Source organism: Microcaecilia unicolor, chromosome 8 (assembly GCF_901765095.1).
Source record: "Microcaecilia unicolor chromosome 8, aMicUni1.1, whole genome shotgun sequence".
Lineage (NCBI taxonomy): Eukaryota > Metazoa > Chordata > Amphibia > Gymnophiona > Siphonopidae > Microcaecilia > Microcaecilia unicolor.
The window spans coordinates 15625847-15641998 of NC_044038.1; the positions used below are offsets into that span (position 1 = coordinate 15625847).

At 41.6% G+C, this 16152-nt stretch overlaps 1 protein-coding gene across 1 annotated transcript in view; it reads left to right on the forward strand.

Annotated features, from left to right (window-relative positions):
* The window catches only part of GNA12 (G protein subunit alpha 12), an 84914-nt gene extending 71563 nt beyond the window's left edge, over nucleotides 1–13351 (forward strand). The window contains exons 3-4 of the mRNA XM_030212164.1: nucleotides 3557–3607; nucleotides 9636–13351. Of these exons, the coding sequence (XP_030068024.1) occupies nucleotides 3557–3607; nucleotides 9636–10205 (621 nt within the window). The 3' untranslated portion in view covers nucleotides 10206–13351. The remainder of the gene's footprint in view (nucleotides 1–3556; nucleotides 3608–9635) is intronic.
* Nucleotides 13352–16152: the final 2801 nt, after the last annotated feature.

Consider the following 16152-nt stretch of genomic DNA (forward strand, 5'->3'; position numbering starts at 1 on the left):
TCCTTTTGAGCCGTTATCCTCTATATCTATCAAGGACCTTACCTTAAAGGCGTTGTTTCTCGTGGCAATTTTGTCTGCAAGGCAGGTGTCCAAGTTACAAGCTTTATCCTGTAGGGCACCTTTTTTGGAGTGCTTGCTGGACCGCGTAGTGTTGAGGGCTTATTGACTTTTCATATCAATCAGTCTCTGGTTCTGATGAAATTCTGGGGAAATTCGTAGGGTCGGAGGAGCAGAGATTTTTGCGTAAGCTAGATGTCCTTAGAGTGTTGGAGTATTTAAGGCGAACTGGGGACTTCATAAATCAGACCATCTGTGCTGCTTGGTGGTGGTCGTAGAGGTTTGGCGGCATCTAAAGCTACATTGGCTAGATGGATTCAAGAGGTCATTACTTTGGTGTATATTCTAAAGAACAGGCCTATTCCTGAGGGAATTAAGGCTCATTCTATGAGGGGAGAGGAGGCATCTTGGGTGGAGTTTTTCTTGGTTTCTCCGGTGGATATTTACAAGGTGGCCACGTGGTCCTCTTTGCATTCCTTTGTCAAACATTACAGAGTGGATGTTCAGGCACGTCGGGAAGCAATTTTTGATCAGTATGTGTTGACAGCGGGCCTGTTGGAGGTTCCTTCCTTAACGGACTTCTTTGTTTACTTCCCATCAGTTCAGCTGGGCCGGTCTGGAGGGACACTAAGGAAGATGAAATTAGGTCCTACCTGGCAATTTGCTTTCCTTTAGTCCCTCCATACTGGCCCAGCTCTCACCTTGGATAGCTGTAATTAGTTTGGCGGTTTGTTGGTTTTCTGGGGGGGGGGGGGGGGGGGGGGGGGGGGGCATAGTAGTAGTGTGACTCAAACCTTTAAAAAAAAAACAGTTTTTGTTCATGCACAAAGCTACATTCAGTTCTTACTTGGTGTTGGTCCATTGCCAGCAAGCTTATTGCTCTTTGTGTATGAGTGGCTGTCGAACCCAGCGGGGCACAGATGGTTTTCTCTCTTTCTTATGCTTTGTTACTGATATACTGAGGCTTGATAGGGCTGAGCTGGGCTCTTATTTGCTCTCTCAAGAAACATTGTTGTCAGTCTCCACCTGCTGGAAGGATTTTTGCATAGGTTGTCTAGGTAGAAAAAGGAACATCCAAATTTGAATGTTGTGTTTGGAAGAGTATTTTACAAAAAGCTTCCTGAACAAGGAGCCTTTGATAAATGAACATCAGAAAATTCTTGTAGTTTGCAGCTCTTCCAAAAGGAACAGCAATTTTACAAAGGAGCAAGTTCAAAAATGAATGGCATCATTCAAAGTTTTGAACATGTAAGTGCTGGTACTTGTGCACGTGAGCAACAATTTTGAAGCTACAAAACTCTGTGTTCTATTTTTCAGGTGGGTTTTAATGCTAGAGAGATTAACATGACTTGGGCAGGGGGGGTGGGGTGACAGCTATCTCTAAATCCTGGATCCAAATGAGCATTTGGTTGGTATCTGTGCACTGGAGCAGGTGTAAATGCTAACTATATGTGCTTTTTTTTCCCCAAAAAATACACTCATTTATCGTGCCTACCCAAACCACACCCAGAGTACATTCCTTTGAAAACTGCATGTAAAGAGTGGCTTTCTTTTTTTCTTTTTTTTTTTTTTTTTTCAATTTTGAATCTTTATTAAAGCTTAAGCCTACAAAATTTATGCAACAATATAACACTCATCAAAAAAAAAAATCACTGAAGAGCCGACAACAGTTAGTGAGCATTGTAATATCTATCAGTCCACATAACTATGAACCCCCCCTTTCCTCCCCCCCCCCAAACTAACCACTACAGAATGGGGGCTAGATGCACTAATCAATCGTTAGAGCCCTTCCCTTACCGATTCCCTTAGCGAATCGGTAAGGAACGGGTATGCATCAAGGAATAGGAATGCAAATGAGCTGCTCGTTGTAGCTCACTTGCATTCTCTATTCCATCGTTAAACAGTCAGCCAATCGGCCAGTGGAGCATGCGCAGAGCAGCCAAGCGTTATGCTGGCTGCTCTGCGCATGCCAAGGATGTCCTTTATGGACGTCCTTCACTATTAAAAAAAAAAAAAAAAAAAAAAAAAACTCCCTCTCAAAAGACGTTCTTTTTACAGGCTACAAGCTGTACAGTTCAGAGGCAAGAGAATAAAAACTAACCTGACAATACGAAGGAGCCTTCCAGCCCAGAAAATCAGGACGAGAGAGGGGACAAATCAAAACATTTTGGACGTCCCTCCTCCAGGTCTCTCTTAGCCAATCACAGCGCGTTTAGCTGATACTGGTAACAGCTTAACGCGCTGGGATTGGCTGAGAGAGACCTGGAGCTGATCAGCTATTACTTGTTCTGGAGTGCTGTTTTTTGTTATGCTGTTTTGATAAATGTTCAATAAAGACTTCATACAACTTAAAGTGGGAAAAAAAAATCCAAGTGCTCGTCTTTTTTTTTTTTTTACAAAACTATTAGTGGGATCACCACCTCTGGATTACAAGACCGGTGCTCTAACCACTCAGCTACAAGTCTACTTGCTTGGATGTCCCTCCCTTACTTCCGGGTCTCTCAGCTGAGTGAAGCATGGCCAAAAAGGACGTTTTTATTATTGGGGGGGGGGAGGGGAGGCTGCCCAAAATGTACGTTTTTATTTATTTTATTTTTTTAAGTGAAGCTTTATTTTAAAAAATCAAACAGGCTCCAATGCTGCAAACTCTTTTTTGGACATCATTCAACCCTGGAATAATAAAAACGTCCTTTTTGGCCGTGCTTCACTAAGCTGAGAGACCTGGAAGTAAGGGAGGGACATCCAAGCAAGTAGAGTTGTAGCCGAGTGGTTAGAGCACTGGTCTTGTAATCCAGAGGTGGTGGGTTCAAAATTTTTTTTCCACTTTTTTAAGTTGTATGAAGTCTTTTTATTGAACATTTATCAAAACAGCATCGGAGCCTGTTTGATTTTTTTTTTTTTTTTTAATATAGTGAAGAACGTCCATAAAGGACGCTCCTGACGAGCACTTGGCCGTTTTCGTCCCCAGTTTTTTTTTTTTTAACATTTTAATATATATATATATATATACTTTTTTACATTTTAATAATTTTTCCAATACCACGCAGCCCCAACGAGAGGTACAGACCTCTCATTAGATTTTCTAGCATTAAGACAATTGTAGTGCATCTCATTACAATAGGGTTTCTACATGATTTGCTCATCTGCATTCCGTTTTAGTTAGCTGCTACCGTCGTCGGAAAAAAGTGTTTAGTGCATGCCAGGGTTTACTACTTGCTTGTTAAGGGCTCACTAAGTTTAGTGCATCTGGCCCTGAGTAAGGAAGAGTCCAGATGAGAAGTCCATTGCCCATAAGGGTCCCAAATGCGAGAGTTGCGGGCGATTTACATTTGTAAACCTATTTTCAGGTGCAAATAACCACACAAGCTTCTAAAATGACTTCCTCATTGCATTTACGTGTATGATTTTTTTTTAAATATGGAACAGATTGAAGCTTTGCTGTTTTGAATCTTCTAGTGTATTTGTATCAAATATTAATAAGCATTCTTCATTTTCATAGGGTGAATCAGTGAAGTACTTCCTGGATAATTTGGACCGGATTGGGGAACTGGTGAGAATTATTTCCCTCTTTTTATGCAAGTGTTTTAACTATTTTGATGGTTGCTTTGAATACAGTGCTTTGAATTCCACCTGCATAGGATTTACTAAGAGTAAAAGTTTTGGGATTTTCTAGCATAGGCTTAACTTCTGTTTTTTCTTTAAAAACCTGAAAATAAGCTTTTATACATGTGTAGGCAATCTGGTTGATTTGATACTATAGCATTTAACTTTAGAAAAGGTGATTACGACAAAATGAGAAAAAAGGTGAAAAAAAGACTGAAAGGTGCAGCTCGCAGAGTAAAAAACTTGCATCAGGTGTGGATGCTGTTTAAAAACACTATCCTGGAGGTACAGGACAAATATATTCCGCGTATTAGAAAAAGGGGAAGAAAGACCAAACGTCAGCCGGCTTGGCTAAACAGGTAAAGGAAGTCATTAGAACCAAAAAACAATCATTCAGAAAGTGGAGAACCGACTGAAAGTAACAAGATAAAACATAAGGAGCTTAGTCGAGATCAGGTGGCGGGGCTGGTGGTTGGGAGGCAGGGATAGTGCTGGGCAGACTTATACGGTCTGTGCCAGAGCCAGTGGTGGGAGGCGGGGCTGGTGGTTGGGAGGCGGGGATAGTGCTGGGCAGACTTATACGGTCTGTGCCCTAAAGAGCACAGGTACAAATCAAAGTAGGGTATACACAAAAAGTAGCACATATGAGTTATCTTGTTGGGCAGACTGGATGGACCGTGCAGGTCTTTTTCTGCCGTCATCTACTATGTTACTATGAATGCCAAGCCATATGCAAAGCAGAGATAAGGAGGGCAAAAAAGGACTTTGAAAAAAAGTTAGCGTTAGAAGAGAAAATACATAGTAAAAATGTTTTTAGATACATTAAAAGCAGGAAGCCGGCTAAAGAATCGGTTGGGCCGCTGGACGAAAATGGTGTTAAAGGGGCGATCAGGGAAGACCGAGCCATAGCGGAGAAATTAAATGAATTCATTGCTTCGGTCTTCACCGAGGAGGATTTGGGAGGGACACCGATGCCGGAAAACATATTTGAAGCAGGCGAGTCGGAGAAACTAAATGAATTCTCTGTAAACTTGGAGAATGTCATGGGTCAGTTCTGCAAACTGAGGAGTAGTACATTGCCAGGACCTGATGGTATTCATCCCAGAGTATTAATAGAACTGAAAAATGAACTTGTAGAGCTACTGTTAGTAATATGCAATCTATCCCTAAAATCGAGTGTGGTACCGATCCGGGAAATTATAGACAGTGAGTCTGACGTCGGTACCGGGCAAAATGGTAGAGGCTATTATCAAGAATAAAATTACAGAGCATGTACAAAAACATGGGCTGATGAGACAAAGTCAGCACGGATTTAGTGAAGGGAAGTCTTGCCTCACCAATCTACTGCATTTTTTTGAGTGGGTGAACATACATGTGGACAATGGGGAGCCGGTGGATATTGTGTATCTGGATTTTCAAAAGGCGTTTGATAAAAGTGCCTCATGAAAGACTCCTGAGGAAACTGGAGAGTCATGGGATCGGAGGTAGAGTATTACTATGGATTAAGAGCTGGTTGAAAGATAGGAAGCAAAGAGTAGGGTTGAATGGTCAACCCCACTCTTTTCAGTGGAGAAGGGCAGTTAGTGGGGTCCCGCAGGGGTCTGTGTTGGGACCGCTGCTTTTTAACATATTTATAAATGACCTAGAGATGGGAGTAACTAGTGAGGTAATTAAATTCGCAGATGACACAAAATTATTCAGAGTCAAGTCGCAGGAGGATTGTGAAAGATTACAGGAGGACCTCGCGAGACTGGGGGATTGGGCGTCCAAGTGGCAGATGAAGTTCAATGTTGACAAGTGCAAAGTGATGCATGTGGGTAAGAGGAACCCGAATTACAGCTATGTCATGCATGGTTCCGCGTTAGGAGTTACGGACCTAGAAAGGGATCTGGGAGTCACCGTTGATAAGACATTAAAAACGTCTGCCCAGTGTGCTGCCGCGGCTAAGAAAGCACACAGAATGTTGAGTATTATTAGGAAAGGGATGGAAAACAAACACGAGGATGTTATAATGCCGTTGTATCGCTCCATGGTGCTACCGCACCTCGAGTATTGTGTCCAATTCTGGTCGCCGCATCTCAAAAAAGATATAAAGGAATTAGAAAAGGTGCAGAGAAGGGCGATGAAAATGATAAAGGGAATGGGAACGACTTCCCTATGAGGAAAGGCTGAGAAGGTTAGTGCTCTTCAGCTTGGAGAAAAGGCGGCTGAGGGGTGATATAATAGAAGTCTACAAGATAATGAGCGGAGTAGAGCGGACAGATGTGAAGCGTTTGTTTACACTTTCAAACAACAACAAAACCAGGGGACACAAGATGAAGCTAGAATATGGTAGATTTAAAACAAATAGGTTTTCTTTACTCAGCGTGTAGTTAGACTCTGGAACTCGTTGCCGGAGAATGTAGTTACAGCAGCTGGCCTTACGGAATTTAAAGGGGGTTTGGACAGATTCCTGAGGGAAAAGTCCATTGAACATTATTAATTTTTTTATTTTTATTTTTTTGGGGGGTGGGGGTGGGGGGGGTTGCCGGGTTCTTGAAGCCTGGATTGGCCGCTGTCGGAGACAGGATGCTGGGCTTGATGGACCCTTGATCTTTTCCCGGTATTGCGGTGCTTATGTACTTATGTAATGTAATTTAAAATGTCTTCATCTAGTGGAGGGTAATTTTTATAACAAGGTGCATAGGTTGTGAGCACAAAGGAACTATCCTTGGGATTCTATATATGGCACCTTAATTTCCGCGCAGAAATCAAAGCGTATTCTATAACGATACACATAACTTGGTTAACTAGCTAATCAATGCTGTTAATTGGATGTTAATAAACAACTATCAGCACTAAGATTTACGCGCACATCTCTCAAGGCGTATTCTATAATGTACCATTAAATTAAAGCATACTTTATAGAATACGCTTTGGTTTCCGCATGGAAGTCAAGGCGCGATATAATTCAGTAGCAGTAACACCTATATTAAAGGCAGGTTAAATATTGTGTATGTAAAACGCATATAAATTCTGACTGTGTTGCGCCCAAACCTTTCCCCTATGCATGCCTACTGTACAACCACATTCCGGCTTCCACAGTATACACTTTAAAGGCAGGCCTTGATAAATTTTTATTAAATCTAGGAGCCAGCAGTTGAGATCTCTCTCAGTTCTCCTTCCCTACCCCCTCCAATACTGTCCACAGTGAAATTTTTGTTGTGGGAGGGGAAGGGGCGAGGATAAGTGTGAATTCCCCTCCCAGATCAGCTCTAACTCTTTAAGAAACTGATTTACTAAGGCTCTTTTCGTATTCTGTGTTTGTGAGCAAAGAAACTTCATCTGCAGCCGCCTCAGTTGGAATCTAAACCTCATTTTCTGGGCAATGCAACGATCCTTTGAGCCTTTAGACCTCACTTTGAAAGCGGTTTTCCTGGTAGCTATCACCTCAGCGTGGAAGGAGAGGGAGGAATTGAAGATGACCCCAAGGTTACGAGCTGATGAGACAGGAAGGATGAGAGTGTTATCCACAGAAATAGAGAATGGGGGAAGAGGAGAGGTTGGTTTAGGTGGAAAGATGATAAGCTCAGTCTTGGTCATGTTTAGTTTCAGATGGTGGTGAGACATCCAGGCAGCAATGTCAGACAGGCAGGCTGATACTTTGGCCTGGATTCCTGCTGAGATTTCTGGTGTGGAGAGGTAGATCTGGGCGTCATCAGCGTAATGATGATACTGAAAACCATGGGATGAGATCAGAGTAACAAGGGAAGAAGTATGTCTCTATGCTTCCCCCCCCCCCCCCCCATGCCTACTGTCTCCATTCTTTGTCCCTATCCCTCCCCATGTCTAGCTTCTTTCTCACTAACCCTCCCTGCCCACCATGGTCCAGCATCTTTCGTATTTTTCCCATGTGGCTCCAGTATTTCTCCATCTCTTTCCTCTCCACCTTCCACCCAGTATCCAGCATCTTTCCTCTTTTTATGGGTCCAGCATCTCGGCCCTCCATCCCCCTACAGGACAGCATCTGTCTCCTTCTCTTCTATTCCCTCTCACCCCCACCACTGCCCAGTGCAGCATGTGTCCCTCTATAGATCCAGCATCTCTTCCCTCCATCTCCCACAGTTCCACATCTCTCATTCTCTCCTCTCTCTCTCTGGGTCCCCTTGGGTGGTTTGGCATCTTCTCCCCAGTTCCTCCCCCCATAGTTCCATCATCTCTGCCCTCTCCCTATTCCCCCCCCCCCCCCCACCCCGCAGGTCCAGATTTTCTCTTGCCACCTCCCCCTGCCAATCCAGCAACCCTCTTGAGCTCCCTCCCTCCATCCTGCAGGTCCAGATAGCACCTTTCCTTCTCCTCCTCCCTGCTCCTTCTCCTCCCATGAATCCAGCAGCTAGCTCTCCCTCCTCCCTCTGTCCATCCTGCAGGTCCAGCTAGCACTTTTCTTGCTTCTTTCTGCCCACCTGCCCCCCCCCCCCCCCCCCCCCCCCCCCCCCCCCCCCCCCCCCCCCCCCCCCCCCCCCCCCCCCCCCCCCCCCCCCCCCCCCCCCCCCCCCCCCCCCCCCCCCCCCCCCCCCCCCCCCCCCCCGGTGGATCCAGACACCTCTCCTGCTTCTTCCTCATCCCCCTCGGCACTTACAAACCTGTTGTCTTTGGTAGCTGCACCATCCACAAACACACACTGTCTGCAGCCAGCCCTGGAGCTGTGTAGCATCCTATTTGGAAAATGGCAGATGAATGGTTCCAGGTCCAGCTGCAGGCAGCGTGTGTTTATGGCTGCTGCATCCGGTGAAGGAGACGGGTTTGAAGCGCCACAGGGAAGGGGGGGACGTGGGAGAGGTGTTTGGGCTCACCCTACAAACCTTAGGTGCCAAGTCTGATTTTTATGGCGACCTGACACTTGGGGTTTGTTGAGCCCTGCTTTAAGGCATAACATAATTTTGTAAGAGCCCATTTATGCACATAAGATAATTTTATGTATGAAAATGGGGTTTATAAAATTAACCTCATTAAGTAGAAAGGCTTTTGTGTATTAATGAGATAATTCTCAAAACTACATTCAAAGTCCAGAGGTGGTAGTACTCTCTCTTGGCTTTGAAACAGTTTTTAAAGGGGATGTGCACACATGTTTTCCTTTTAAAAACAAACAAAAAACTAGGATAAAACACTTCCAGATATTTAAACCTTCTGTTTCCGCCCAAACTCCACCCCTGTAGATGCCTGTTAGCAAAGTATGTGCCATCATGTCATGGCAACAGTCAGTATTTTGGCCCATTTACCTGTGTAAATCTGCATTTTATCCATGAAAATGGTTTATAAAACTACCCTCTAACCCCCAGATTCTATGTATATGGCAACTAAATTTGTGTGGACAAATTGCTTAATGAGCCAATCAGTGCCTGGCTGATGATGTTCCCAGAATTTGTGCGCTTTGTTAGAATAGTTCCCATCGGTGCCTAACTTAAGCAATGGCATTTACACCTGCTAAAAGCAGGTGTAATTGCCAGAGCTTAAGTTAGGCATCATTTATGTGCTTAGCCGCTCTTCTATAAAGGGCATAGATCCTTTATAGAATAGTGCTCGGTGCTTGTGCCACTTATAGAATTTAGTCCTAAGGGGGCAATTTTATAAGGGGTTTTGCATTCTTCAGGGCAGGTGTAAATGTTTTCTTGCACTTTGTATTGATCATATATTTTATAAAATATGCACATAAATCGTAACTTTGCCCCTGTTCCATGCACGCTTCACCACCAGGAATGCCTACATGTTGTATGCATATAAGTATGTAACTATCTTGTTACCATGCATACTGTGACATGTATAGCAGAGAGAGTAATTTTATTAAGAATGTTTACATGTGGAAAAACATTTTGAAAACTACCCCCTTAATGTGCAGAACTGACTGCTGATTGTATTTTCCTTTAATAGGGTTTCAGTATCTCTTGAGTGTTTTTTTTTTCTTCTCCTTTACACATTCTTTTCCATGTCTTCTACAGAATTATATTCCCAGCAAACAAGACATTCTTCTGGCTAGAAAAGCCACTAAGGGGATTGTGGAGCATGACTTCATTATCAAAAAAATCCCATTCAAAATGGTGGATGTGGGAGGACAGAGATCCCAGCGTCAGAAGTGGTTTCAGTGTTTTGATGGGATAACTTCCATTCTGTTCATGGTGTCATCCAGTGAATATGACCAGGTTCTCATGGAGGACAGGCGCACAAACCGATTAATGGAATCTATGAATATCTTTGAAACAATTGTTAATAACAAACTTTTTTCCAATGTTTCCATCATCCTTTTTCTCAATAAAATGGACCTTCTTGTGGAGAAAATGAAGATTGTTAGCATTAAAAAGTACTTTTCCGATTTCAAGGGGGATCCTCACAGGCTGGATGATGTCCAGCGTTACCTAGTTCAGTGTTTTGACAGAAAGAGGCGAAACCGCAGTAAACCACTCTTCCATCATTTTACAACAGCCATAGATACTGAAAATATTCGCTTTGTGTTTCATGCTGTGAAAGATACAATCCTCCAAGAAAACCTGAAGGACATTATGCTGCAGTGAAGGAGGGAACTGTACCTTAATGTCTTTTAATTTATTTCTAGGTTATAGATCAAACATTTTATTCAGCGGGCCTGGCATGGGTTGAAGAATCTCAAATATAGTGATGCTAGGATCCATGCTTCTATTTTCCCAGCTCAGGAATGCTGCAATCCAGCCAGTCTAAAGACAGAGGGTCTTTAAAGACTATTGGCGACTGAATCATCTTGTCTCCTAAAACTACTGAACACAATCTGGTTAGGTTTTCTGTTTCTGGCTTTTTGAATCATAATATGCTATTATGGCAAAATATGCAAATTTGTTTTGAAGGAGGACTTCAAACCGGCTACTGATAAAGTATGTTTTCTACAGTTCAGGATAATTGAATTGAGCTGAAATTACATCTGATCTTGTAGACTTATCGATGGTTATAACTGAGAATAAATTGTAAGGAAAAGACAATGATTTGATTCATGACCCACTTTGATGGAGCTATGCCCTTGGCATGCATGTATAAATAGTTTTTGCCCATTACTTAATCTCTTCTAGTCCCTGGTGCCTAGGTACATATTCTGATTGTGTCATACTCAAATATATAGAATTTGTTTTTGAAGAGATTTTGTCTCTACTGTTCTAGGAGTAAAAAGGGGAAACAAAATGAAATGAGAATAAGATCATGCCTTATTTTGGAAAAAGAGTGCATGCCCCTAAAAGGAGTGAAAGCAAAAAAAGGTTTATAGATGGATTATATTTCATAATCAGTTTTTATATAACTTGCCATGGCCATATTGTTCTAAGAATGGCTGCATCAAGGAGTATAAAAAATTGCCTTAAGTTCAAAATGCCACTCCAATTTACCTGAAATGCTCTCATAAGAAGCTCTAAAGGAGTCGCTGCTTAGCCTTACTAAGTAATTTCTGCTTAGCATCTCTGCCGAACAAAGATACTAAGCAAAACATGCTGTGGCAGGTTATATGAAAATTATTAAATAAAATCATCTATAACTTAAACTTTTTTTGTGCTTTTGTTTCTTTGAGTTCACTCTTTGTTTGGTGTGGTGCACCCACTTCTGTGTGTTGGAGTTTCTTGTTTATTTTTTTTTTTTTTTTTTTTTGCCAGGCCTTATTTTGCACAGTTGTGCAGGTTGTTGCACAATAGAACAAATTCTAAACAATAATTTGGATTTGTAGGGTGTGTGCTGGATTATAGTAAACTCAATCATGTTTTGAACTTCCAACCACATTGGCAGCATACTGTTAGGGTCTGGTGTCTTATTTTACTGGTAGCTCAGCACTGTTTCTCTCACTCCTGCTTTTACTAGAATTTAGGATGTTTTGTGCTGTAAAGTAATTTTTTGAATTTTGTATCTTTATACAAGATCTGGCAAAACTTTTACAAAGCTATTGTCAATATAGCTGTTGGCTGGTTCTTAATATTTAAATTTTACAGGAGTAAGATGTATTTTCCAGGTTCACTTGGACAACAAAAACGTTACTGTAAATCTGTTTTAAGGTATATCTGTTGGATTATCTTGTACAATGATCAGTAGTCTTTGTTAATGCACATATTATAAATACAGTCTCATCTAACATTGTCTATTTCAGATTATCTTGAATGTGAAACGACAAAAGTCTGAGTGAAACTGACAGCTGTTCAGATACAGTTCTAGCACCATGACTGTAAAATGTCTTTTTTTACATTTCTAGGTGCCTTTTCACTGTAAAATGTTATATATATATAGATATATATAGTAGGTATGTAGCTAGTAAGACCTTTATTTCATTGTTTTTGTGGAACCTTAGAATTTTAAGTATCCTCACTTCCAAATAATTTTTCTCATTCTGTCTCTATGATGAAAAGTGTATTTAAAAACTGATTGGTGTAACCTGGTACATCTAGTTTTTAAAGGCAATTGGTTATTAATAAAATGCATCCTAATTACATTTTATTAACTCACATAAAGGTCACGGATTCAAATTCTAAGCATTCCTGTTTTCTTAATATATTTTTCATACATATATTACTGCAGGTATGTTAGACATTGTCAGATATTTGGTATCCTCTTTTGATTTTATCCAATTTTGTTGATAAAACATATTTTATAATCATCTAAGTTTGGGGTTCTGGGAGATACTTGGTTTATTACATTTGATACACCACCCATAATAAAATATCTAAGTGGTTTACAAGTTATAAAATAGCACAAATAAAATAAGTACATTTTAAACATATATTTGTTTTTAAACGCCTTTGCAGAAAACACTTTGAAATTCAGTTTTGATGGGAGATTTTTATCCTAAAACATGGGTCTCAGTTCTTTTTCTTAAAGATAAGACCCTGAATTGTTTTCCATTGTGGCTGCCAGCAGTTCATAGGTCTTTGTGTGGGTGGATGTACAACACTTCCTGATGTAGGACAAATCTGTTGTCTTTTAGTTCATCCTGCTACAGAAAGCAAACTATGGCATTGGAAAGAATATTGTATCAGTAAGTATGAAAACAATTGGTGGTAGTGTAAATCTGTGAAGAGCTGCCAGCAGGACAGAACAATTTCTATTTTTAGGCGTTGACATTTTCAACACTGAAATTGTGGGACCTGAAACATGCCCTTTGATTCACATGTTTACTGGGCAGTTTGCTTGCCCAGCTTGTAAGTATAGAGAAATGTGTAACCATTAGACAGCAGTTTTTAAGTCTGAATTGGAGCAAAATGTGTATTTCAGGGCCCATACAGAGACTGAGTCAAACTAGGCTGTCTTTGAATAACTGCTCTTCAGTTCAACATTAACGTATGCATGACATGGATCTTTTTTTCTTTAATACCAAAGTATTCCTCTGCCAAATTTCTCTTTCCATTGTTTATCATGAAGTTGTACTTACACTATGTACCCAAAAACCTGTGGCTAAATATACTAGAAAAGACCTACAGTTAGTGTAATCAGATTTATCCTGAAGAAAACTGTCTGGATTCTGACAGCAGTGTATCTCTCTATATAATGTTCTTTATGACTAGCAAAACATAAAGGGATCATTGGGGACAGTAAATTCTATTTTAAATTGCCTGTTTGCCAGTATAATAGGATTTTAGACATTGAATGTCCAGAGCTACTATCTAACTTATCTAATTTTACTTTTTTATTTTCTTTATTTTGGCATAGATTCAACTTAGTGGTAAGCACGGCTACAACGTTAAGTTCAACTCGGTTATCTTAGTAAAAAGAAAATCTATTATTGCATCTAAATACATTTTGGCAAGGTGTGAAGCATAAGAACATGAGAATAGCCATACTGGGTCAGATCAATGGTCTGTCTAGCCTGAAATCATGTAATAACATAGCTGGGAGATGTTAGGACCATTTGATGGTCATGGTCCTACAGTGTTGTGAAGATTAGAAAGAGAGTTTATGAAGATGTCTAGCTTTAAGTCATTTTATAAACATCTGGTAACTCTATTTTGTAATAACACGGGATGCAAAAAGAACACTTCCTCCTCTGCTTTTGGCTTTTCAAAATTCTATAATATATGTCCAGGGATCAGTGAAGCATCTTATTCAAATCCAACCCTGAAATAACAGAGTAGAATCATAAAATATTAATATATCCGGGTTACTAACACTTTATATTAAAAAAAAAAATTCTTTAAAATATTTTTGTGTGTTCAGAAAACAGTCATGACCTCCACCATATGATTCATTTTCAGGATTCTGCCAGTAGTTAGTGGTCAGATTTGTAATTGTATCCAGCCCTTAGTTATTTTGTTTCTGTAGTAGTTTTCACAGCTAACTTCAATAGATCCTGTATCCATGAAATGCAGTGTTATCTGTATCTGCCCCACAGTGCAAAAGAGGGTTTAGCATAGCAGGATCAAATATGGCTGAATAAGCAACGTGTCCTGGAATGTCAGTCCTCCCTGAAACATTATTTCTTTCTCTTGGTGACAGACAGGGGTTGTTGAGTATGAAATGTTGACTGTATGTTGTTAAGAAAGCAGTGGATATGTTCTTGGGGGAGGGGGGCTAAATTACTAAATTGCAATAATGCTTGTAGCATGCCTCAAGCCCAGTTTTGAACAGGATTGTGAGTCCAGATCCTTGAAGCAAAATTGTAAAGCTGTGGAGGAAGAAAAAATCTGCTCAACACTAGGCATTAATTCACAAAACAAATGCAACGCAGAAGAAGCACACAGCATGGATCATGGTCTATAATACAGTAATAACAAAATTCTAAAATTCTGATCAGAAATTCAATAGAAAGATGACCTTTTTAGAGAGAATAATTATTAGTGTCTGAGATTTCCCCCCCCCCCCCCCCCCCCCCCCCCAAGAGTGAGGCTTTCGGAGATCGGCTGTCCAATCAAATTCTAATTCAGACAGACAATCAGGTTGCTATGTATTACACCAACAAGCAGGGGCACTGGATCTCACCCTCTGTCAGGAAGCTGTCTGGATGTGGCTTTGGGTGCGCCATCACGGCATGTTTCTCCAGGCCATGGATCTGGCAGGCGTAAACAGTCTGGTTGACAGGTTGAGCAGGATCATGCAACATCACAAGTGGCTGCTAAACATGGCCGTTGTCCACAAGATCTTCCAAGAGTGGGGCACCCCCTCGATGGATTTTTTTGCCACTCTGATCAATCACAAAGTCCCTCAATTCTGTTCCAGACTTCAGGCCCACGACAGACTAACGTCAGATGCCTTTCTCCTTCATTGGGGGACAGGCCTTCTGTATGCTTATCCTCCCATACCTCTAGTAGGGAAGACTTTGCTGAAACTCAAGCAAGACCATGGAACCATGATTCTGATTGCGCCCTTTTGGCCCCGTCAGATCTGGTTCCCTCTTCTTCTGGAGTTGTCCTCCGAAGAACCGTGGAGATTGGAGTGTTTTCCAACCCTCATCACCCAGAACAAGGAATCGCTTCTACATCCCAACCTCCAGTCTCTGGCTCTCATGGCCTGGATGTTGAGAGCTTAGAAATTGCCTCCTTGGGTCTTTCAGAAGGTGTCTCCCGAGTCTTGCTTGCATCCAAGAAAGATTTCACGAAAAAGTGTTATTCTTTCAAATGGAGGTTTGCCGTCTGGTGTGACAGCAAGGCCCTAGATCACTTTTCTTGTCCTACACGGACCCTGCTTGAATACCTTCTACACTTATCAGAGTCTGGTCTCAAGACCAACTCCGTAAGAGTTCACCTTAGTGCAATTAGTGCTTATCATCAACGTGTAGAGGGTAAGCCTATCTCTGGACAGCCTTTAGTTGTTCGCTTCATGAGAGGTTTGCTTTTGTCAGAGCCCCCTGTCAAACCTCCACCAGTATCGTGGGATCTCAACGTCGTTCTCACCCAGCTGATGAAAGCTCCTTTTGAGCCACTGAATTCCTGCCATCTGAAGTACTTGACCTGGAAGGTCATTTTCCTGGTGGCACTTCAGCTCGTAGAGTCAGTGAGCTCCAAGCCCTGATAGTGCATGCACCTTATATCAAGTTTCATCATAATAGAATAGTCCTCCGCACGCACCCTAAGTTCTTGCTGAAGGTGGTGTCGGAGTAATATCTGAACCAGTCAATTGTCTTGCCAACATTTTTTCCCCGTCCAAACACCCACCCTGGTGAGGACAAGTTACACATCTTGGACTGTAAGAGAGCATTGGCCTTTTACATGTAGCGGACAAAGCCCTATAGACAGTCCGCCCAGTTGTTTGTTTCTTTTGACCCTAACAGGAGGGGAGTCACCATTGGGAAAACGCACAATCTCTAATTGGCTAGCAGATTGCATTTCCTTTACTTAAGCCCAAGCTGGGCTGACTCTGGAGGGCCATGTCACAGCTCATAATATTAGAGCCATGGCTGTGTCGGTGGCTCATTTATAGTCAGTCTACATTGAAGAGATTTGCAAGGCTGCAACGTGGTCATCAGTCCACACATTCACATCTCACTACTGCCTTCAGCAGGATACCTGACGCGACAGTTGGTTTAGGCAG